Source organism: Vulpes vulpes, chromosome 7 (genome assembly GCF_048418805.1).
Source record: "Vulpes vulpes isolate BD-2025 chromosome 7, VulVul3, whole genome shotgun sequence".
In the NCBI taxonomy this organism is placed as follows: Eukaryota; Metazoa; Chordata; class Mammalia; order Carnivora; family Canidae; genus Vulpes; species Vulpes vulpes.
In genome coordinates, this window is record NC_132786.1 from 50,617,038 (window position 1) to 50,640,208 (window position 23,171).

At 42.1% G+C, this 23,171-nt stretch overlaps 1 protein-coding gene across 1 annotated transcript in view; it reads left to right on the forward strand.

Moving 5' to 3' along the window:
* The window catches only part of ENPP6 (ectonucleotide pyrophosphatase/phosphodiesterase 6), a 115,732-nt gene that overhangs the window by 74,622 nt on the left and 17,939 nt on the right, over nt 1-23,171 (forward strand). The window contains exons 3-6 of the mRNA XM_026018260.2: nt 9,202-9,313; nt 17,597-17,738; nt 18,473-18,652; nt 21,420-21,557. Of these exons, the coding sequence (XP_025874045.1) occupies nt 9,202-9,313; nt 17,597-17,738; nt 18,473-18,652; nt 21,420-21,557 (572 nt within the window). The remainder of the gene's footprint in view (nt 1-9,201; nt 9,314-17,596; nt 17,739-18,472; nt 18,653-21,419; nt 21,558-23,171) is intronic.

The following is a 23,171-nucleotide window of genomic DNA, read 5'->3' on the forward strand; positions in this document are numbered from 1 at the left end:
CCTGGGATCATGCCCTGGGCTGAAGGTGACGCTAAACTGCTGAGCCACCCGGGCTGCCCAGCCCCTAGTTTATTCTTGAACAGACTTATAGTATCTGATTTATGACAAGGGTGATACTTTAGAGCAGTAATGAAGGATAATCTTTTCAAAAAATTATGAGGCCTATTGAAGGTGTATGAGTGTGTGTGTGTGTGTGTGTGTGTGTGTGTGTGTGTATATATCCAAACTCCTATCTAACACTATCCATAAAAATTAGTTCTGGGTAATTCCAGGTGGACTGTAGATCTAAATGCAGAACGCAAAACACAAAATTTCTAGAAGAAAACATAGGTGAATATAATATCCTCATGATCTCGGGTAAGAAAAATTTTTCTTAAACAGGAAAAAAATAGCATTACAATATAGAAAAATGACTAAGAAAGTAGAACTTCTTGAAAATTGGGAACTTCTTGAAAAGACACCATTAAGGGCAAAAAAATTAGAGAGTAAATGCAGGTATAACAAAAAGAAGTTCATATCTGGAATATATGAACAACTCCTACAAAAAATAGCCAACTCAATAGAAAACTCTAGAAGATTTGAGCCAACACTTTACATAACCAGGTATCCCAGTGGTCAGTAAACATAGCTAAAAATACTTGACATTAGTATTAATTAGAAAAATGCAAAATAAAACTGCAGTGAGATAATTCTACACACCCACCAAAATGGAAAATGGTTCATTAATAAAACTGACAAATCCAAGTGATGACAAGGAGGGAGAAACTGGAAATCTCATAAAGTGCTGATAGAAACAAACTAATAAAAACAACTTTTAAAAGCTCTTTGGATTTATGTAATAAAGTTGGACATATGCATACCCCAAATCTAGTAATTCTACCCCTACATATATTCCAACAGAAATGCATACCTAAGTGCATTAAAGGACATATACAAGAATGTTTATGTCAGCATTATTTGTAATTTTTAAAAACTGGATAGTAATACAATAAAACTTCTGGGTCTTAATCTGTATGTGAGAAATGGAAAGTTATCAGCAAAAAATACATTTTTGGTTTCCTAAAAAATAAGATATTTGAGTAAACTTGGTTCAATTCAATAAATAATAGTAAGAATTAAAAATCAACCACAATCCTTCTAAATCAGTTACGGATTGTCTGCTGCAAGTAATAGAAAATCTAGCTAATAGTGAACAATGGATACACACTTGGGAATCTTTGCATCACGTTACAAGAAGTGCTTTATGGGGTTCATCTGCTTAACAACCACATTTTAAAAACCCTGGTCTGTTGTATCCTTTGGCTACGGTTTGGCATATTTACTTTTTTATCTTCATACATGTTACTACCTCATGGTTTCAAGATGGCTGCTGGGGGTCCAGGGATCACACCTTCACAAGCTGCATTCCAAACTGGAAAAGTCAGAAAGAGGCAGTGCCAGCAAAACACTTTATCTTTCATAAGGAAGCAAAGCTTCCCACCCTTAGCTCCTCAGCAGAGCTCATGCTCCTTGGGTCATATGACCATTCTTAGCCATGAGAGACTCTGGGGAAGTAAGAGAGCTTTCCTCCTTCTACAGTAAGGGATGGAAAGGGAGGAGGGGGTTCAGAATGACTTCAACTCAGCCCAAAAATGTCTACCAAGCCAGCCAAAAAATTTGCCTTTTCTTAAATTCGTTTTCTTCTATTCATTTCCTCGATTCATGTTACATTTATTTCCATTCTTCTCCGGAAACAAATAGGCTTTAAATATTTATAAAAATGAGATCACCCCAAAACATGAGAGACACCTAACTCTGGGAAATGAACAAGGGGTAGTGGAAGGGGAAGTGGGCAGGGGGGTTGGGGTGACTGGGTGACGGGCACTGAGGGGGGCACTTGGTGGGATGAGCACTGAGTGTTATGCTATATGTTGGCAAATTGAACTCCAATAAAAAAAATTAAAAAAAAATGAGATCACCCTTTACATACTACTTACTAGCCTCTCACCTGAAATATTATGCTAATGCATACAGATGACATGATGATTTTAATGCCTGCATCTAATTCAACCACGCCACTATTGTCAAATACTTAAATTACTACTTTATTTTATAAATAGCAGTGTAATAAAGATGCTTATATACACAACTTTCTTAGAATCTGTTCCTAGAAGTGGTCTGCAAGGCAAGCATGCATACAATAAAAATTGTGTGAATATCACCTAACTACGTTATTCTCAAAGGATGGGAGGGACTCAGGGATTCACCCCCAGGCATATGGCTCATATTGGTGTTTTCCAAATGGAAACCAATAGTGATCCATAGTGGACAGTGAAACCAATTTATGGCTTGTTAATCAGTATTTAAAAAAAAAAAAACCATAATAGAATAGAGTAAGAGAGTATTAGCGTGCAATGTTCATAGTTTGGTGAAACTTTTGCTTCTGCCATAAGCGTGTAAATTCTGTGCTATGTCATGAAACAATGTGAGTATTTTGCCACGAGTTACAGACAAAAAGTTTTTTAAATGCTCCTGCAGAGGAACTCTTCAGGCATGGCCTCTGGTTTCCAGCACTCATTTTTAAATTTCCATTTCTTGTTAGCTGCCTTGATAAGAAATTTTATAGCAGTAATAAATTGCGGTAGGGATGGCAGCATTTCTGATTTGCTTCCGACCTAAATGAAAATGCATCCGGTGAAGTTCTGAAAAGTAGAATTTTCAGGGTAGTTAGTATCTAGCACGTCAGTGAAAGTTTCATTTCCTCTTTACATCAAGTTACATAAGGGTTTCCTTTTTCATTTATAAGGAGTTGTATTTATTTTTAGTTAGCTGTTATGATTAATTCCTAATTTTATTGCCTGTGGTCAGATAATATTGCATGGTGGTCTATAAAATTTCTGCTTTTTGGATGTTTCTGAGATTTTCTTTGTGGACCAGAATACGATCAAGTTTTTCTGTTAGGGTTGATAATATTGAGTATTCTATAATAATAAGATAAAATTTTCAATATCTATTGAATCCAGCTTATTGATACTAACATTAAAATCTTCTGTATATGGCTATATCTTATATATCATTTATTCTTTATTTTTTAAGCTGTCATTGAAATCTTCCACCAAGATTGCAATTTTGCACTTTATTTTCCTAAGACTACTGTGCATGTGTTGTGTATATTAATGGTATATAAACAATCATATCCATTCTATTTTATTTTTATTTTTTATTGAGATAAAATTATATTAAAATTGTGTTCATTTCAGGTATCCAACAGAATAATTTTCTACATATATATGGTGAAATGATTATCACAATAAGTCTAGTTAACATCCGTCATCACACATAGTTACAAATTATTCTTTTTAATTTAATTTAATTTAATTAATTAATTTATTTTTATTTTATTATTTTTTAAAATTTTTTTACAAATTATTCTTTAAGAGGAGAACTTTTAAGATCTCCTAACATACACATCTTAACTGTTAATATGGATTTGTAGCTATTTTAGGTTTTTGAGATTAACTTTCAGGTGTCTTTTTGGTTTAGGGGGTGGGTTTTGTCCACTCATTTATATCAAACCTTTCTGTGTCACTTTATTTCAAGTGTAGATTTTTAAAGTAGTTTACAGTTGGATTTTGTTTGTCTTACATTCTTTCAGAGTTTAATCCATTCACATTTATTTTGAAAGTAATATAGTTGGTTTTCTCTTGTATTATGTTTTCAATGTTAGTGCTTTCCTGGATATTTCCTTTTTAAATCCTTTTCACTTTTCATCTATTTTGATATTAGATTAATTTATATGCTTCTTTTTATTCTTTTAGTGATTTGGAAGTTATGCATATACAACTTCCAATCTTAATATTCTAATCTTTGTCTATTGCAATCAGTGTCTAGAATGAAACAACCATCCTTTTCCCATAACAACAATGAAATTGCTTTACTTTCCTTCCATGGCACTCTCCTCCAATTTTTGTTGAAATAATTTGGAATTTTAGATCCAGATTATTATATTAAACATTTTAAACATGCACTTCATTTTTCAGTAGAATACTTTCACATAGCTACGTTTCAATGTTTACTGCTATTTATTTTAAAACCTCATCTTCATTCTTGGATTCTTTTATTTTGACATATTTCTCAGCAAGCTTGAGTAGATTTTTATGGTATGGAAGGCATTTCTGTCCTCATATGTCTGAAATTGCCAGATACCATTTTAAACTAATACCTAAAGTTTCGGAGTCAGATAAAACCAGATTCAAATGTCAACTCTTTCTTGCACTTGCCCTGTGACAATGGGGAAATCTCATTAATTTTATAACTCAGTTCCTTGTGTATAAAATGGAGGCACTATTGGCATACAGGATTCATAAAGTTTATACCAAATAAAGTGTATTAACACTGGTACATAGTAGCCAGTTGATAATAGATTGTTATTATTATTATTAGTCTTTGAATAATACCATCATGATTCAACATCTTAATACAATGTTATGTATATTAAAGGTATTCGATTAAGTTTTATTATTTTAATTTTTGAGATATGATTTACATACAATAAAATGGATAGGTCATAAGAGAATAGTTTGGCACATTTTCAAAATTGCATGCACCTCTGTAACCACCACCCAAATCAAGATAAAAATTTTTTCCATAGTCATTCCTCCTTTCAGTCAACCATTCCCATCCCCAGAAGCAAATATGTTCTGATTTATATTGTTATAGATTCATTTTGTCTATTCTCAGGCTTCATATAAATGGAATCACACCATAATACATTCTTCTGCATCTGCCTTTTTTGTTCATTGTAAGATGCCACACTCCCTGTGTGGCATGTATCAGTAGTTTACTGGTTTCCACTGTGAGTAGTACTTCACAGCGTAAATATATCAAAAATTGTTTTTCCATTCTCCTATTTATGCATATTTGGGTTATTTCTAGTTTGAAGTTATTATAACAAAAGCTACTATGAACATTTTTTGTACAAGTTTTTTTGTGGATATATGTTTTCATTCCTCTTGTGTAAATACCTAGGGGGTGAAATTGCTGGTTCCTGGGTAATGTATATTCGACTTTATAGGAAACTGGCGAACAATTTTATAAAGTGGCTATATGATTTTACTCTCTCATCAGAAAATTATAGAAGTTCTAGTTGCTTATCTTCACTACCATTCAATATTTTATAAAATCTATTTTGATGTATAACCATACCGACTGCTTATATTTATTGTTGCATGGTATAACTTTCTTCCATCTCTTTTTAACCAGTCAATGTATTTACATTTTAAATTTTTTCTCTTTTAGATAGTATATATTTGGGTCTTAATTTTTTATTCAGTCTATCTCTGCCTTTTAAATAAAGTGTTTAGTTCATTTACATTTGATGTAATTATTGGTTGGATTTAAGCTTACCATCTTTGTATTATTTTTTAATTTGTCTTAGCTGTATTTATTCTTCTGTTGCTCATTTCCTGTTTTCTTTTCCATTAATTGAATACTTTTATAATTTTACTATATTTTCTCTATTGATTTCAGATTTTATTGAGTTTTTTCCTATGACTATGGATTACTCTAGCTATACCAACATGCATCCTTAACTTTTTCATATTCTGCCCTGAAATATTACATTACTTCACAACAAAGTTAGAGCTTGTAAATTTTATGATGCCATTTGTCCACTTATTCTTTATATTCTTATTGTCATCTATTTTACTTACACATATATTGTAAATCCCATAATATATTGTTTTAAATTTTGCTTTAAATGGTTAATAATCTCTTAAAGAAATTTCTTTTATGTTTACCCTTTCTGGTCAACATTTGTGTCATCTGGGGATCTGATTCTGTTGAATATTCTTCTCTTAATTATGAGGCATATTTTATTGCTTTTTTTTTTTTTTTTTTTTTTTTTTTTTTGATGCTTTGGGCCAAGAGCGTGGTTCATTTTTTTTTTTTTAATTTTTTTTTTATTTATGATAGTCACACACACACAGAGAGAGAGAGAGAGAGGCAGAGACACAGGCAGAGGGAGAAACAGGCTCCATGCACCGGGAGCCCGACGTGGGATTCGATCCCGGGTCTCCAGGATCGCGCCCTGGGCCAAAGGCAGGCGCTAAACCGCTGCGCCACCCAGGGATCCCTTTTATTGCTTTTTAGTACATCTCATGATTTCTTTTTTTTTTTTCCATTTCATAATTTCTTATTATATGCTGAATATTATGTGACAAAGAACAGTAGAGAATGTAGCAAATGATATTTTCTCTGAGAATAGTTCCTATATCAGTCCTTTATGGTGGAGGCTAAGTCAATCTAATCTGTAGTTAAGCTGGGTCTGGGGTTTTTTGAAGCTTTAGTTAAATTTATTTTGCCACTAATTTCAAATGTCATGAAGGAAGATAAGGATGATTCCTTTATCAACAGTGAAGGCCTTGGAATTTGTCCAATGGGGAATTCTCTGTTCTTTACATAGAAAATGTAAGCTGCCTACTTTTTGAATCACTGAGTTCTTTTTCTCTCCAGCATTGCCCTCAACTTTCTGCAGCTTGGAAGTTTCCTCTCCACCCTGATACTCTGTCCCTAGCCTTTGATGAGCTGTTGCCTTGTGCTCAGTAAAGGGTTTGTGTACTTGGGGAATATTTCTCTCAGTTCTTTTGTCCTACCCCTACCCTTCAGTACATGCTGCTATGGTTCTGGAATGAGTTAAAATTCATTGTAATTTTTAAGAATAAAAAATAAAAATTAAAAAATGGATCTACTTTGCCACATGTTCTATCTTTACTATAGAATTCTACATGTAATAAAAAAGTTACTTGTATCCTCCTTCAACTTGAGGAAAGGGTAAATTTCTCAGGTGAACTACATTGCTATGCCAGTGTTAAATCCAGATTCATTTTAATCCAATAAAAAGATTAAAAGAATATATAATTGATAATATTAACAAACATAATTCTTGTTTATTATACAAAAATACTTATCATTTGATATTAAGGTGCAAGTATGAAGAAGTGTGCAGTTTCTTTGATCTGCCAAAACCATGATCAAAATTCCATTACTTGCAAACATAATACCTACATATCAGATATGCCAGAAGCAGATACCCCACCATGCTGTATAAGCCATTAAAGTTTTGAAAGATAAGTGGTGTCTTATTTGCTTCTGAATGCTGACACTGAGCAGAGAGTAGATACGGAGAATGGCCTTCATGCATTGTTGAATAAACAGCTTTGCAAGAATAATAAACATTCACAAATAACCTCCAATAGATGAAACACAGATATCTAAAGTGCTATGACCAGTCAAGATCCCACTGGCATTTCTTACCAGAATGAGTCTTTTTCAAGAACTCATGGACAGGATTTACTCTTGGGTCATCTAGCCTAATCATCTTACTCAGCAAGCAAGCCTTGGAAGGGGAGCTACCTGCCTTCTATGCCTATATTAATTGTCCTAGATAGCCCTGGTTCTCCCAAGATACCAGGCAGAGAAATGGACTCTCCCATGGAACACTCAGATTTGCTATAGTATGCTGGAGTAAGGAATTCTTGGAGGCTGCCCCACCTTCTTATAAATGAACTGTAATGGACAAGCAGATATACCCAGGAGTGGAGTTCATGTGTTTCCTGACTGGGACAGTCCTTTCCCCGTCACTCCCAACTTGTCTACTTTATGTACCTCTACCTTGAGAAATCATTTTCCCTAGGCTTAGAAGAATCCTCACTATCTTATCTCTTGACGTCCCTTGTCCAGAACTTTATTTTGTGTTTAGTTCCCCACACTAACCTTGTTTCTCATCTCTGAACTTTTGCTTCTCCTACTCTCTTTGCTTGGGACATCCCTTCCTTCCTACCTCTATCCCCTGACACATTGGCCAAATGCAGTCTATAAGGCTAAGCCCAACCTAGGGATTCAAGGAAGGTTTCCAGGAAGAAATAATCCCTGAAGTAAAATGTCCCTCATTTGACTTCCAATACCAGTAGGTTTTCACCTCATTTTAGACTTCACATATTACACTTTCTTCCCAAATGTCTCCTCCCCTTAGACTAGACTCTGGGATGCTCCAGGGTAGAGACTCTTACTGATATATTTTTGTTCCCACTATGTCTAAATACAGGGATTAGTTCATAGTAGGTGCCCAATAATATTAGCTAACTTTTTTTTTTTTTTATGATAAGCACACAGTGAGAGAGAGAGAGAGAGGCAGAGACATAGGCAGAGGGAGAAGCAGGCTCCATGCACTGGGAGCCCGACATGGGATTCGATCCCAGGTCTCCAGGATTGCGCCCTGGGCCAAAGGCAGGCGCTAAACCGCTGTGCCACCCAGGGATCCCAATATTAGCTAACTTAAATTAACACTTGCTCATCCCTCTGCTGCCCTATATTTTGATAGTAGGTTTGGGTGTCTCTTCCTCAGAGCAACTATTTCTACTTGTCTAGGTCTGAGGCAGAGAAGCTGAGGCCATAGCAGCTCCTAACATCTGAATGCATTTAATTCTTTTACTTCATTTTGGGGCACCTGGGTGGCTCAATCAATTAGGCTTCTGACTTGATTTCAGCTCAGGTCATGACCTCAGGCTCATGGGATTGAGCCTCATGTCAGGGTCTGTGCTCAGCACATTTTGCTTGCCCCTCATCCTCTACTTTCCCCCCTGCTCACATGCTCTCTATCTCTACAATAAATAAATAAAATCTTTTAAAAAATTCTTTTACTTCATTTTGGGAGAGCCAAGGTCATGTCTCAGAATCCTTGCTTTAATTCAGTGATTTTTAGGATTGCTAATTTAGTGCAGTATTTCTAAGTTCAGTTAGATTACTGAAAAATTCATTTTGTTGTTCCAGGATAAATCAGATACTACCTAATACTTGAATTTAGAGTAGACAAAGACACACTAAAAGACTTAGCAGTTATGAAAAATCAACGAGAAAAAAATTTGATTGAGACCTTTCTGTGTATGAATTAATTTTGCTTCAAATTGGGAAAGACAAACATTAACCAATTTTTGCTAGTCCTTGTCATGGGATGCCAGTGTCACACAAGAACAACATTGTGAACTTCTGCTTCAGTTAAACAAAACTATGGTGAAAATATGCCACCTGGCAGCAATAAGTTCTAGTTCATGAAAACGAACAAAGATTTTATTTTGACTAATGGCGTTTGCTTCCTGAAATAAGTACAAAAACTTACCTTAATTATTGAAGAAAGTAAGCATTTCCCTTCTTTTTTCTTCTTAGGCTGTGAGGTTGAGATTCTTGGTGTCAGACCTACTTACTGCCTAGAATATAAAAACGTCCCAACGGATATCAATTTTGCCAATGCAGTCAGCGATGCTCTTGACTCCCTCAAGTAAGTGTCCCAAAGTTTTAGCCATGCCATTGTTCTCCATTGTTTCCAGGACCAATAGCAAATGCTAAAGTGAATTAAGAAGGCATAGTGCAGGTGGAATAATATCTCAGAGATGTGATGAATCTTTTGCATGATGACTGTTAACTGCTACCAGAGAATAATTGTGACTGAGTCATTTCAGGTAGGGGCACTCTTTGTAAATGTTGAATTGAGAGCAAGAACGTCCCCATGGTTTTGAGACTTTCTTCTTTATGTTGATGGACAATAGAGAAGCAATATGAATGTCAACATCTCTGTAAGATTTAGTGAATGCTTGTATTTCAGAAAATGTTATTATTTGGCAAAAAGTGAGGGGAAACTGTGGTGAAGTCAATTTGAAAAAACTGCCTATTTACCCTCTTCTTGGTAAAGGATGAGACACATTAGCATGTTAGAACATAGAACCTTTTCTTCCTCCCACATAGAACAATGACACAGCATTTTAAGAATGCAGAAATCATTAATGTTGTCTGAAATAGTACATGAGAGTCTGTCAGAGAAACTGATCAACAGGCAAGGTCAGGCAAAAGCCTCAAGTCAATCTCAGAAGTCACCAGATGTGAAGTCAAGATGGGAGACCAGGTGAGGTTGAGCTGATTACCTGAGTAATCAGCACCAAGAGGCTAAAGATGTTGGGGCTCTCACATTTCCAAGATGATGCTGGATTTGCAGTTACCTTGGCTGCCGCATGGGTCTCCTGGATGGGATCAAGGCAGATGGCCCATAGTAATCAGTGTGCAGACCAGGGAGGGACCATTATTCCTCCCAGGAGAAAGAGCCTGCTTTCAATTTGGGCAGACTCCCAAGAGCTGGCGTATTGTAGGCACTGTGTCCAACTCGCCAGCAGTAACCACATGAATTGGCTTGTAGCTAAGATTGCCCCAGATATAGGGTTCACCAATTATGAATCCCATTCTTGCCATCACCACCCCAAACATCACAGGGAACAGCAATCACCCCCACAGGACTGTACAAGGAGAAAACAATATCCCTCCCTTCTTCAGTTCTTAGAATAATTCCTCTTCCATGAGACCTACCAAGATGAGGGTTTGAGGAATAGGAAGGTTCAAGCTCTGACGGATTGGAGAGGAAATAGGTTTGAAATACTAAAAACTTAAAAGTTTAGTTTTTATTTTTTTCTGGAGGGAAGAGGGAAGGGATAGGGTCTGGAATGAACTTTAAATAAATATTATTAACTATTGAATAAATATTCTTCAACATATGGTTTGTAAATCATGTGTGTTATATGATCCTGCCTCCTACCTACTCTGCTTGCTTTTCCTTGCCCACAAGTGCTGGCAAACCACACACATGATGAACTGCAATATCGTGTTGCAAACTAGTTCGTGCAAAGCAGAGGAGCACTATGCACACAGCAGATGAGCAGAGCTAGAACTGAGGAATAGCTCTGTGTCTATACAATGCTGTTTGCAACATATCCAAAATGCTAGCCACCCCGACAGCCTGTTGCCATGTGAAATATGAATATTTAGAATATAGTTGTCATACAAATACTTCCAGATAACCCAACACTCTATTGGGGAGTATAATCCTTTTTGCATTCATCTTGCCTTGACATCTGAATGGTCCCTTACTGTATACAACCCAGTGATTCAACAGGTGGAGAGTCACTGTCACGAGAGGCTCAGGTTAACCTGGGCCTGCAGGCTGGTCCGTCCAAAATGACTTCCTTGTCCTAAGGCACATCAGATCGCCGGAGCAAGAAGTGCTAGGCTTTGTTTCCCAGAGAAGCTCCTATTCCTATTTCTCTGTTTCTCGAGAAGTTTTTGTTTTTCCATTTTCAAGCAACATGACAAAGCTAAAGGACATGAGGGAATAATATCTACCTTAGAGCTCAGCACTTAGAAAAGGGGAAGATGGTAGTGGGGGTGGTCGTGTGTTTATGTGTGTATCTTTGTGTGTGTGTGTATATGTGTGTGTGTTTAGCAAAGGCATTGGGCTCCCCTAGACAGAAAAGGCTACAAAGAATTGGCGTCCCAGGAAAGTGGCCCTGAGCTAGGCCTCTATCCGATGTGATCGGGTGCTACCACATTGCTCAATTGACACCATTCGCATTGCAGTCTCCATAAATGGCCCTGAGCTCCAGGGGGGTAGCATTCACATATCTATCATGTGAACAATGCTTCTGGAGTTGGGCAGCAAGAGCCTGGGCAGGATGGAGTCAGGTCAGTACAATTGTCTTGTGGGGTCTTCATACTGTCAAAGTTAACAGGACCACCAGAAACAGCCCCCGTGAATAGTGGTTGGAAAGATGGAGATCCACCATCTCTAAAACTAGTCAGGGCTTAAAATTGGAGAGAGAGAAAAAAGAGAAGAAATGTAATAGGCCAGATGATACTTATTGCCTGTGGAAGGCGGTAAGATGATTTAGGCTCTCTTGCAAAGAAAAAGAAGGCACTTCCTTTAATGAACCTATGCATTTTTTAATTTTTAATTTTTTAAATATACTTTTAAAAATATTTTATTTATTTATTCATGAGAGAGAAAGAGAGGCAGAGACACAGGCAGAGGGAGGAGCAGGCTCAGGCAGGGAGACCTGATCCCAGGTCTCCAGGATCACGCCCTGGACTGAAGGTGGCACTAAACCGCTGAGCCACTGGGGCTGCCCAACCTATGCATTTTTAATTAAATAAGTAATTAAGTAATTTAGAGGGGGAAAGGCCAAGGGAGAAGGAGGGAGAGAATCTTAAGCAGGCTCCACACACACAGTGCAGAGCCCAACACGGGGCTTGATCTCACAACCCTGAGATCATGACATAAGCCAAAACCAAGAATCAGATACTTAACCAACTGAGCCAGGCAGACAGCCCTGGCTGTCTGAGGTCCCCAAAGTCTGCATTTCTAGAATATGTCTCATTACCTTCTTACAAAGTAGAAAAAAGATGGACATTTGTGGGCCAACAGTTGCCCAGTCTGGAACAATCAAGGCCACTTTGCATGTAATAGCTTGTTCATGTAAGAATGTGACTCCAAGGAATTGTGAATTCTCCTGGTCCGTGTATTTAGGCAAAGATGTATTAATTATTTATCTTTCTATCAGACGCCTCCAAAAGAAGGAGCAAGTGTTAGACTCCATAGCTTACCTCTTGGTTTCTGCTCAGATCTATCTCAAGTTTCTGTTTATAATTTGAAGAGTGCTTAGAGTTCACACAAATGTGCAAACACGAGCATGCAGGTGCATGTGTGTACACACACACACACACATTTCTCCATATCAGTGCTACATTTAGAGTGTCTTTGTCCACTCTGCTATTAGTCTGAGAGACAGAGAGAAGGGGGTACAGGATAGACATGCTTTTACAGAAGCCAGTTCAGATTGACCGAGGGAGAGTATTTCAGCAAAGGACCCAGCTCAGCCAAGAAGCTGCACCGTTCTGTGGGAAGAGCTAATCCAACTTCCATGTTTGATCCGGGCTTTGCTATCCAGGGCTCATAAAGCTTTATTGACCCAACTCTTATCCACAGCTGATGCTACCTTAGCACTTAGACAACCTCTAGCACAGAGGAAAGAAGGGGAAGAGAATTCATGTCTTCAACACCCATCTGCTAGCATTGTGTCAAAGGTGCTATTGCACTGACCTACTTTTCTCTTACACCTACCGAATTACACAGATGTCATTCTCCCCCTCTTTCAAAGAGGCCACCGACTCTCCCAGAGTTAAGTACCCTGCCTCAGGTCGCACACAACTAGTAGGTGGTGGAGCCGGAGCCCAGTTCTGAGTGAGAGGTGCCTGAACACTTCAGAGTCAACTTCACAGCTCTCCTGGTCTACACCCATACCTTGAAGGTGCCTTGAAACTGAATCAGATGGAGAGGATGTAGCAGATGGGTCCTTTGCAAGTCACCCCTGTGGGGCAGGCGGGAAAAGGGGCATGAGTAGCTCATCTGGGGTCATAGGGTGCAGGGGCAGCAGCCACGTGAGCGGCGACAGCCACATGCAGCCCTGCCTGCCTGGAGGGGCCAGGAGGCTACTCCAGCAGACTGCCTGATGCAGCCTCTCAGAAGGGTTGGTCAAATAACAACTGGGTCATGAGAGCAGAGGACACAGCTGCTGTCCATTGTTAAGGTCCAGGCTACAGAAAACAGCTCCCAAGGAATTCCTTTAGGATCCCAGAACCTCAGTGACTCCTGGTGCCTATAAAGGAGTGGACGGATGACGAGATGGTTCTTTCCACAGGCCACGGAGCAGCTGGCTCAAATGCCCTGGCCTTTGTCCATCTTCCCTGGGGACTATGAGGGAAGGGGCTCAGTACAAAGGCAAAAGCCATCCAGGGGCATCTGGAAGGAAGAGCGAAATGGAAGGCATCTCCTTCCCTTTGCCCCCTTTTGCTGTGTGTCAAGCACGTTACAAACATCAGCTCACTTAATACGCAGCGTAGTCCTCAGTGGAGGTTTTTCACATGACAAACTGAGGCTTCCAGATATTTCTGCTGTTCTTCTGAGACCTCCAGGTCTCCAGTATAGCGAGATTCACATCTTTGAACCCAGATCTGTCTAATTCCAGTGCCCTATCAAAGTATAATTTTCAAAATTAAGCTTCTGTCATGTACTCAATACATAGGTACATGAGAATTATGCCAAAGTTCAAATTACTTTACTGCTGAGGGAATCGGGGGATGACCAGGCTGGCTAAGTGGAGAATATGAGAAACACACCTGCGAAGGAAAAAAATGATGCAGGACGATGGCATACGATTATGGTGCGATGTAGAAATGCTTCAAGACTTAGAGGACAACCAGACCATGATCCTTGGGACTGCTTTCTCCATCAGGCAAAAATAGCCTTCATCTGACTCATTTCCTACAGGTTCACAGCTAAGTTTACACAGCCCGGGCTCGAGCCGGTCATAAAGTCTGGTGACCCGTAAGCAAGTTTATTAGACACTGCTCTTGTAGGACGCAGGAATGACAGGCAGCTGTTTGTTGGGCCTGATTTCTAAGTGTTGGATCACTTTTCTTAACAGTTGATAACTTCAACCATCCCTTTGAATTGCCCCCCATTTCTCTCTCCCTAAGTCTTCTCTTTCCAACTCATTTCAGCAAGGAAAATGTATGTGAGGTTATGGACTTTTACACTGAAAAGAGACCTGGACAGCGTCCTAAGATGATGGGGGACCTAAGATGATGGGGGACCTGGGTATCTCTGAAACCCTAGGGCTGGGGGCTCCTTGCAGCTCTTAAGTACTGGCCCACAGCCACATGTCCTTTTGGCTCAGTTCCTGGACCCCTAAAGCTATAAATTATAAATGGCCAACAACAGGTCTGCAGGCATTTCCACCCATCGCTCCTCACCCAACCGCCCCATTACAAATGAGCTGACCTGTGATGGAGACCAGATCCATGTGGAAAACAGCTGGCGACCAAGAATCTGTCTGCTAAACTCCAAGCAGGCGAGAGCTCTCAGCCCTTGAAGACTCGCATTCCTAATGAATCGATGAAACTCCAACCTAGAAGTCTTTTCCAAAAGTATGTGCATAAATCCCTGAATCGCCAGCATCCCAAATCCAGTGTTCCTCTCACCTGGGGTTGACAGCTCCTTGAAAGAAAGTCGTCGGGTAAATCTGTGATACTGGCTTCTTGATCGCACAGGGATCTGTGAACATGGTGAAGAACCTGAAAGAAACCAGCCGAGTGGCTGCCTACAGTGCAGTGACCTACAAGCATTGCCTTGAGCCTTAATGCAACAGTCAACCCTTTGGTGAAGTTTTCGTTCCGTGCAAGCCCTACCCAGAAACGTGCACCCTTGAACACAGGATATGCTGCGTGAATTTGCACACCTGGGAAACTACAGATGCAAGTGCATAAAGCAGCTAAAGGCTAAGACTTATCTGAGGGAATGATTTTATGGAAGGTTCCATTATGTTCATTAGTTTATCAGTGTAATGAACATGGGCCTCAAAAAATTTTAGGGATGTGTACGAAAATGTCATTACCTAGCGAGAACTTTCACCCACCACCCACAGGCTTGTGGGACCCTGGAGTGACTTTTTGTCCTCTGCTGTCTATAGATGGATTAGTCATTCACACATTAGTGAGGATGAATAATGATAATATCACTTGTGAGAAACACCTAACCCAGTCTCCACTGTGGAGGAGGGTGGTTAATGGTATTTGTTAGCGAAGGGCCTGTTTTGTTCTAAAAAAGAGAAAACACTTGACTAGCAATTTCGCTTAACTTGAAACCAATGTGCTTTCGAAACTATAAAAGAAATGCCCTTTAGGGTGCACAGAAGAACATCACAGCGTCATTAAAGGGCAAGCCCTCTTGGCAAGTATGACCATAACGAAGGAAGATTCCAGGCTTTGGAATATCTTCTGAAAACTGTTCCCCAGTGTAGTCAATGGAGGAGATTTGAACTTTCAAAAGCCAAGGCTCGTAGAAATGTTCTCACCTTGGAGATTCATGACGTCAGGACTAGGTATGTCTCTGTGAGGCCTTGAGTAAGTCCTAGAATCCTTTCTGATCTGTTTCCCCATCTGCAAAATGTACAAATGCTTTTCTATAGGGACCCTTTGCACGGTGGTTCCGGTATTCCGCATTCCAGGCTTGCCCAACCCCCAGGCATGGAGCATTATCCGTCAAGAAGGGTGAGATTCTTAACAGAGAATAAGGACCATTCCCACAAGAAGGTTAAGCAAAATGCTGCCCCGTTGGTGTGGGCCACTGAGGTCTTTCTTAGTGGTTGTGGTCAGGGTTTTGGAGTCAGCCCATCGTGGGCTTGAGTCCTGGCTCCATCTCTCGACAACTGTGTGGTGCGGACAACCATATTGAGCTCTCTGCTCAGTGTGTTCCTATCTTATAGGGTTGCTGTGAGGATTAAATAATGAATGAAAAACCTTCAATATCATGCTTGACCCGATGTCATTTATTGAGCACCATTAGTATACTTTCAACTGACCGTCATAGAGCTCCTGCTGTATGCCAAATACAAAAAGCTACAGCTGAGCTACAGTGGAGGATGAATGGCCATCCTCTGAAAGAACTTCAGGGTTTAGAGGAGGGGACGGAACCTCAACAGGCCACTACAGCTGAGCGTGAAAGAGCATTACTTCGTGGAAGGGGCAACATCTCCCCCTGAGACCTGGAGGATGAGGAGGAGCTGGTTTTAGCTCTGGTAATGCAAACCCCACTCTCTGAACAATGGAGAGGAGATTTTCTCCTCCTCCATGGATTGCAAGACACGAGGCACAGCAGGCTCTGAGGACACACATTCTTTTTTTTTTTTTTTTTTTAAGATTTTATTTATTTATTCATGAGAGACACAGAGAGAGGCAGAGACACAGGCAGAGAGAGAACCAGGCTCCATGCAGGGGAACCCAGGACCCCAGGATCACGACCTGAGCCAAAAACAGACACTCAACAGCCGAGCCACCCAGGCACCCTGAGGACACATAGTCTTTTATTGCTCATGTTCCAAGTGTTGGGGCGGCCACATCAGGAGACACCATGCCATCTCATTTGTGTATGTGTGCATTTAAAATACAGCTGTTCAAGAGAAATAAGGCAAGGCAGCAAGAGTATTAATTATTAGCCCTTGTAAAGTCCAAACAAAAGAATTAGCTTGAATTTCTTTTGCATTGCTTCACCTTCTGACCCTTACTGCTCTCATCATTAGCATCGTCATCATGATGATCATTGTTCCCTTCTGGGGCTTTGGGAGCAGTTGTGGGGAGAGCTTGGGCTGGGGGTGGGGGAGGGATGGGGGCAAGCACTGTGCGAAGGAGGAAGGTGCATTCCTCGGCACTGGCCTCCCCTCCCCGACGCCTTAGGCCTCACTCCAGTCCAGATCACTAGTTCCTGAGCATTCTTCACCCAGTGTCAAGGGCTCGGGTGGTTAGTACTCTGCCGTTGTCACTATCAGCACCGTGGCTGAGAAAGACAGATCTTCCAGAACCAGGGTCTCCCTGGGCCGCGTGGAAGTGTGGTCACTGTTAGGATTGACTCCGTCCACACTGGAGCTGGCCCTTCATGGAATAAATGTCCTCATAGAGTAAGTGTCTCTTAATAATAGTGTCTATTAATAAGAGCCACATGCATGAGTGGGGCCCTCAGGGCTGGGCCGTCTCCACGCAGTTGTCCTGTGTCCGTTTTAAGGCGGCAGCTTTGCCTGGCCCGCGGGCCAGGGGTCTGGGGGCGCCGGGGCCTCCACAGAAGACCGCTGAGTGAGGGGGAGAGAGCCGGCGAGGCCTCCCTCGACTTGGTCTCTCCACCTGCTCCTTCCAGGAGCGGCCGGGCCGACCTGGCGGCCATATACCACGAGCGCATCGATGTGGAAGGCCACCACTACGGCCCCTCCTCGCCTCAGAGGAAGGACGCTCTGAGGGCCGTGGACACCGTCCTGAAGTACATGACCAAGTGGATCCAGGTAACTAAAAGCAAAGCCCACCAGGCTGCTCTTCCCTCTCGTTACTTCCTTCCCGTTTCCCTGACTGCCATACCCCCCAACACCTTCCTTCTTGCTGTCGTTAGCTGGCCAGGCCAGCGGCGGGCTGCGATGGGCCTGGTTTCTTCACGCAAGGCCTCTTCAGACACCAAGGGATGCCCTTGTTTTACAGGCAGGCCAGCAGGGTTGAAATGGCCAGATCTGTATCACTGCCTGGCCTAGCTGGCGAGATGGCCCAGGTGTTCACCAAATAACTTCAGTAAGTCTGTTAACCAGGCTCAAGTGGGCATGCAAACCAGACCTGCGTTCTGTGCCTGGTGCTGGATGACCCCAGATAGGGTAAAACCTCCCTGGCCTTTGTTTTCCAATCTGTAAAATGGGTATATGACAGTTCCCATATTACCACACAAGTTTGCAGAAAGAGCCGAAGCAAATGAAAACCAAGAGAGTGGCTGGAAAGGCTAAATAAAGCCCAGGAGGGGCGATTTCTGGCTCTACCAGAAAGCGGAGCGTGCTTTCACATTGCCCTCCTCAAAGTGCTTCTGCGGTGATTTTGAACTGGTCTCATCAGGGCAGAAAAGTAGATGATTCAGTCTAGGATTGAGAAAGGATCCTTTCCCCTATAACTTACGGTTGACAACACTTCTTTATGAGACTTTCCAGAGTAAGCACGTCTTGGTCCGGGCGCCGTCCTGACGACCTCTGTCCTCCCACAGGAGCGGGAGCTGCAGGACCACCTCAATGTCATCATCTTCTCAGATCATGGAATGACTGACATTTTCTGGATGGACAAAGTGATCGAGCTGACCCAGTACATCAGCCTGAGTGACCTGCAGCAAGTGAAGGACCGAGGACCTGTTGTGAGCCTCTGGCCAGCCCCTGGGAAACACTCTGAGGCAAGAAGCACCACGATGGGGGGAAGGGGGAAAGGGGGTGAAGAAGGAAGCTGACCTTGGCTCTGTGGTTTTAGTGCTGGCCAGGAGCTGGGCCTCTGGGGGGCAGATGGCCTACTTTGCCGCTCACTTGACCTCTGCCAAGTTGCTCATCCTCCTGTGTCTGTCTTCTCTTCTCTGAAACTGGCATGATGGTATCTACTGCATGGATGTTAGTGGAAATTAAATGGAGATAAAGGATGTGTGGTGCTTGGCATGTAGAGCTCTTAGCCCTTTGGTAGGGCTATTTTATTTTATTATTGGCCCAAATGCGGCAATTCTCAGGCAAAACTAGGGGGGATATCGGATGCGTACAGAGAATGCTCTTTCTCCGGAACAAAGCTGCCCTTCTGATCTGTTCCCATCAGGGAACTGGAGATAGAAAGTGATGAATGAACAAAGGCTGAGCCCACATGTGCCATGGGTCAGCTCCTTATCTAAGGAGCCACGCTGCTTGGGTGCAGATCCCACCCTGATCACAGACTCGGAACTCATAGCTCCCTGACCCGGCCCCTTGCTTCTCTTGGGTCCATGCAGGGGGCATGGACCCATGCCATCATAGCCACCCTCCTGGGCTGCTAGAGAGCACACAGAAGCTAGCACACACATGGGCCCACCTCAAGGATGACCTACATGCCACTTATTATAATGATCACCATCGACGGGGGGCGTCCCCAAGAGAATGCTCCCTATAGTCACTGCCTTCCAGGAACTCAGCACCCTGAGATGGCTAGACTTCTATTTACTCTTCTCTCCAAACCATAATTATCTGTAACACTTGGTAAATCATGATGAGAAAATGAGGAAGGAGCAGGGCCTTTGGCCAGCTGCTTTGCCCCATGTTGCCTCATCATGTTCCAGGGTAAGCTCTGGGGCTCCTGCCCACTCCCAGAGAGAACTTCATGCTCCAGACCAGGACATGAGTCTCTTCCTTGGGAGAGGCTCAGACAGCTGCCAGTGGAGGGGCCAACCACAGGGTGCCAAGAATAGGCCTAGGGTGGGCCTGGCGCCTCCATCTATCCTCATGGCAACAATGTGGTTGATGGATGCTTGTTGGTATTGATGGACACTGCGTGCGGGGGGGGGGGGGGGTCCTCTCCACTGGGCCTTTTAGCCTCCTCCTGTCCACTCCCATATAAAAGTCTAAGATCTGTCTGTTTGGGGATTGAGAGACACAGTTGCCAATAATGCCACTCCTCCCCAGTCTTGCCCCATTTCCTGGGGACGCTCCTTTTTCTCAAGTTCCATGGTCAGGAAGCGGAGGTGAAATTCTTCAGTTCGGAGCCAGGAGGAATACTCTACACATTGGCAGGTCCCACAGAAAATGGCTTCTTGCAAAGAAGTTCTGTTTTCTTGGCAAGGAAGACCATCTGTATCTCCGACTTGGCGCTCAGGGACGTGCCGCCTCCAGAATGCTTGAGCATCAGCAGCTTACGAGCTGGGAAGAGCTTCTTTCAGCGCGAGGTTCAAGCCAGGCAGTTGCCTGAAGCAGTTGGTGGATTATTCAAGAGTGGGGGCTGTGTTTGGGTGACAGTTTGTCATGTGAGGGACACAACAGTTTGTGAGACCTGGTATGTGTCATCAGATTTTTCACGTATCCAAAATCTTTCTGCAAATGCATCCTACTTTCCTTTAGAACTATGGGAATCATAACTCATGGGGTCGTCAGAAACTCTCTATTAAACAGCCTGAAGGCTAATTATTCTCCAGATTTGAGTTGAAAAACTCAATTTTAGATTCAGTTCTACCCAGGAATATGTGCCTGATTTGGCGAAGGGCCAACAAGTCAACATCAGCCAGTTGATTTTAATGTCAGCCATAAATATTTAAGCTGCCGCTAAATATTGGAAATCTGTGCGGAGATTTACACCCTCATCATGAAGATAGTGTAATGAATGGCAGACAATGACTAGTACTTTTAAGACTCGGGTATAGGTAAGACGGGCTCTAGGTCAAGTCAAAGAACAAACCCTCTTCTTTGATCTTAGTGGCATTTAACATCAGGCGGACCCATTCCTCATTTGCCTTTTAATTTTACTATAGTGTTTTTGACATAGATAAGCTTTTGTAATCTTGTCTATTAACTACTGAGTAGACGAATTATTATAAAATATTGTAAAGTAAAAAGGGACACCTCTGTTCAGTAGCTATCTAAGAGGTTGGAAGCTACTCTCTTAAATTATAAGTTACCATCTCCATAATTCTCCTTATAGTTTTACCATATATGTTCTTTAGTTTTATAGTTATTTGAACTTCACATAATAATAATCACCCTGTCTGTATTCTCCCACAACTTGCTTTGATTGTTTTTCTCAAACTGAGGTCCCGGAGATCCGTAGCTCTGTAATTGGTCCATCTTCATTGCTGTGTAGTATCCCACCCCAGAACCACACAGGTTATTTTTTCCTTCCACTGCTGCTGGGCTGTTCCAGGCTGCAGTATAGATCCCTCTATGCCTCCTGGTGCACCAGTGTGAAGGGTTCTCGCTAGATTCCTAGGGGCTAACTTGTTAGGTCATGGGGTATGTGGATCTTCAGTCCCCAGAGATGAAGCCACCTTGTTCTCTGAGACATATGGAAGGTTCTCATGTTAATGGAGTCAAACCTATCAGGTGTTTCGCTAACTTTCTCTCTTTGGTCTGTAAAGTTCTCTCTCTCCTCCGGGTCCAACAAATATTCACATATAGTTAAGAAAGAGAAGGCAAAACCGATCACTCTTGTTCTCTTCGCAGGTGTACAACAAATTGAGAACAGTGGAACACATGACTGTCTACGAGAAAGAAGCCATACCAAGCAGATTCTATTACAAGAAAGGGAAATTTGTCTCTCCTTTGACTTTAGTGGCTGATGAAGGATGGTTCATAACTGAGGTAATCATAAAATTATGACAAATATGTTCATTGGACCAATTCTATCAAACAGCCCAGGATAAATAATTATTTGGCTTTTGCCCTTAAAAGATTTTGTTTTCACTTAGGTATCCTCCGTTGCATTCCTTCCACTTTTAGAGACTCAAAAGACGTGGTCAGGTGACTCTGTAGACACAAACCGTAGACCTTAGACTTTATGGCTCCACCGTCTCTATATTTTAACAAACTGCCCTTAACTCAATTACCCAGGCTTACAATGTAACCTATTCAGTTTAAAGTGGAACAATTACTGTGAACCAAAGCAATCGCTCTAGGGCAGTGAAAATCAAGGAGAGGCTCAGCTCTGCTTTCACCTTTTAGAGAAATGTTTGGCAAATGCAACTCCAGAGATCCAGGTTCCCCAGTTAGCCAACTTGGTTTTACAGAGGAGATCATCTTGCGTTTGAGGTCCAAACCCTCGTTGCCTCGCACACACAAATGACTCCAGCAGCTCCTACCTCGCCTGGACTGCAGGCTCCCGGGGCTGGGCTCTTGGATCCACTTTTCTGATCCCCGGCCAGCATAGGAGGGCAGGCCTTCAGGGGACCCGTGGTCAAGGCCTGTCTAGAATACGTTTGTGGAGAGGACACGGGTTATCATAGATGTGAGTTTGCAAGGAGCTTGCAGACAGACCAGAGAATGGCAGGTGTTGGCACATGGGGGTCTCTGGTTGATGCCAATGAGGTCTAAGGCCTAGAGCTTGCATGATTCCCAAGAGAGAGGGCAGGTGATCAACAGAAATATGGATCAGACAACTGAGTGGAAGTCTAGGGACCTAGGTGTGGAAAAATGGGAGTTCCCTGACGTGAAATCCAGGCCCTGAGGAGGACCGAGTCATTCCTGTGTGCTCTCAAAGAGGGGCATCTGGTCACTCAGGAAACAGAACAGACCCGGTCAGAGCTGTCAGCCTGCACAGTCCTTTTTTTTTTTTTTTTTTTTTTAATTTTTATTTATTTATGATAGTCGCAGAGAGAGAGAGAGAGGCAGAGACACAGGCGGAGGAAGAAGCAGGCTCCATGCACCGGGAGCCCGATGTGGGATTCGATCCCGGGTCTCCAGGATCGCGCCCTGGGCCAAAGGCAGGCGCCAAACCGTTGCGCCACCCAGGGATCCCAGCCTGCACAGTCCTGAGGCCAAGCGGGGCCCATCTTATCATTGGACTTTGGCTTCCACACTGTGTGACTATAAGTTTCCAAGAAGGTCCTTCTGCCTCCGCATGCTTCTTTCTTCACTTTATCACACTGTTTGGGGGTTGCCTGGAGTGAGATTATTCCAGGCTCACAGCGTTTTCATATACAGTGATTTGCTCACAGCTTCCTTTGAACACACGTGCAGTCGACTGCGTCACCTGGGTAGGTGCCTATACGACTTTATTCCCTAAAGCCAACTTTCCCCAAGTCATTCAGAAGGGCTTACGTTTTAAAACTTTTTCAGTTCAGGAAATTCTGGTGGAATTACTGTGAGTTTTTCAAAGCGAAGAGATGATAAGTTACCTGTCACTCATTTCTTAGCATGATGATGGGCATCTAGTGTTTCCTTTCTCATATTTAGCTGAAATCAAGTGTACTGAGAAGC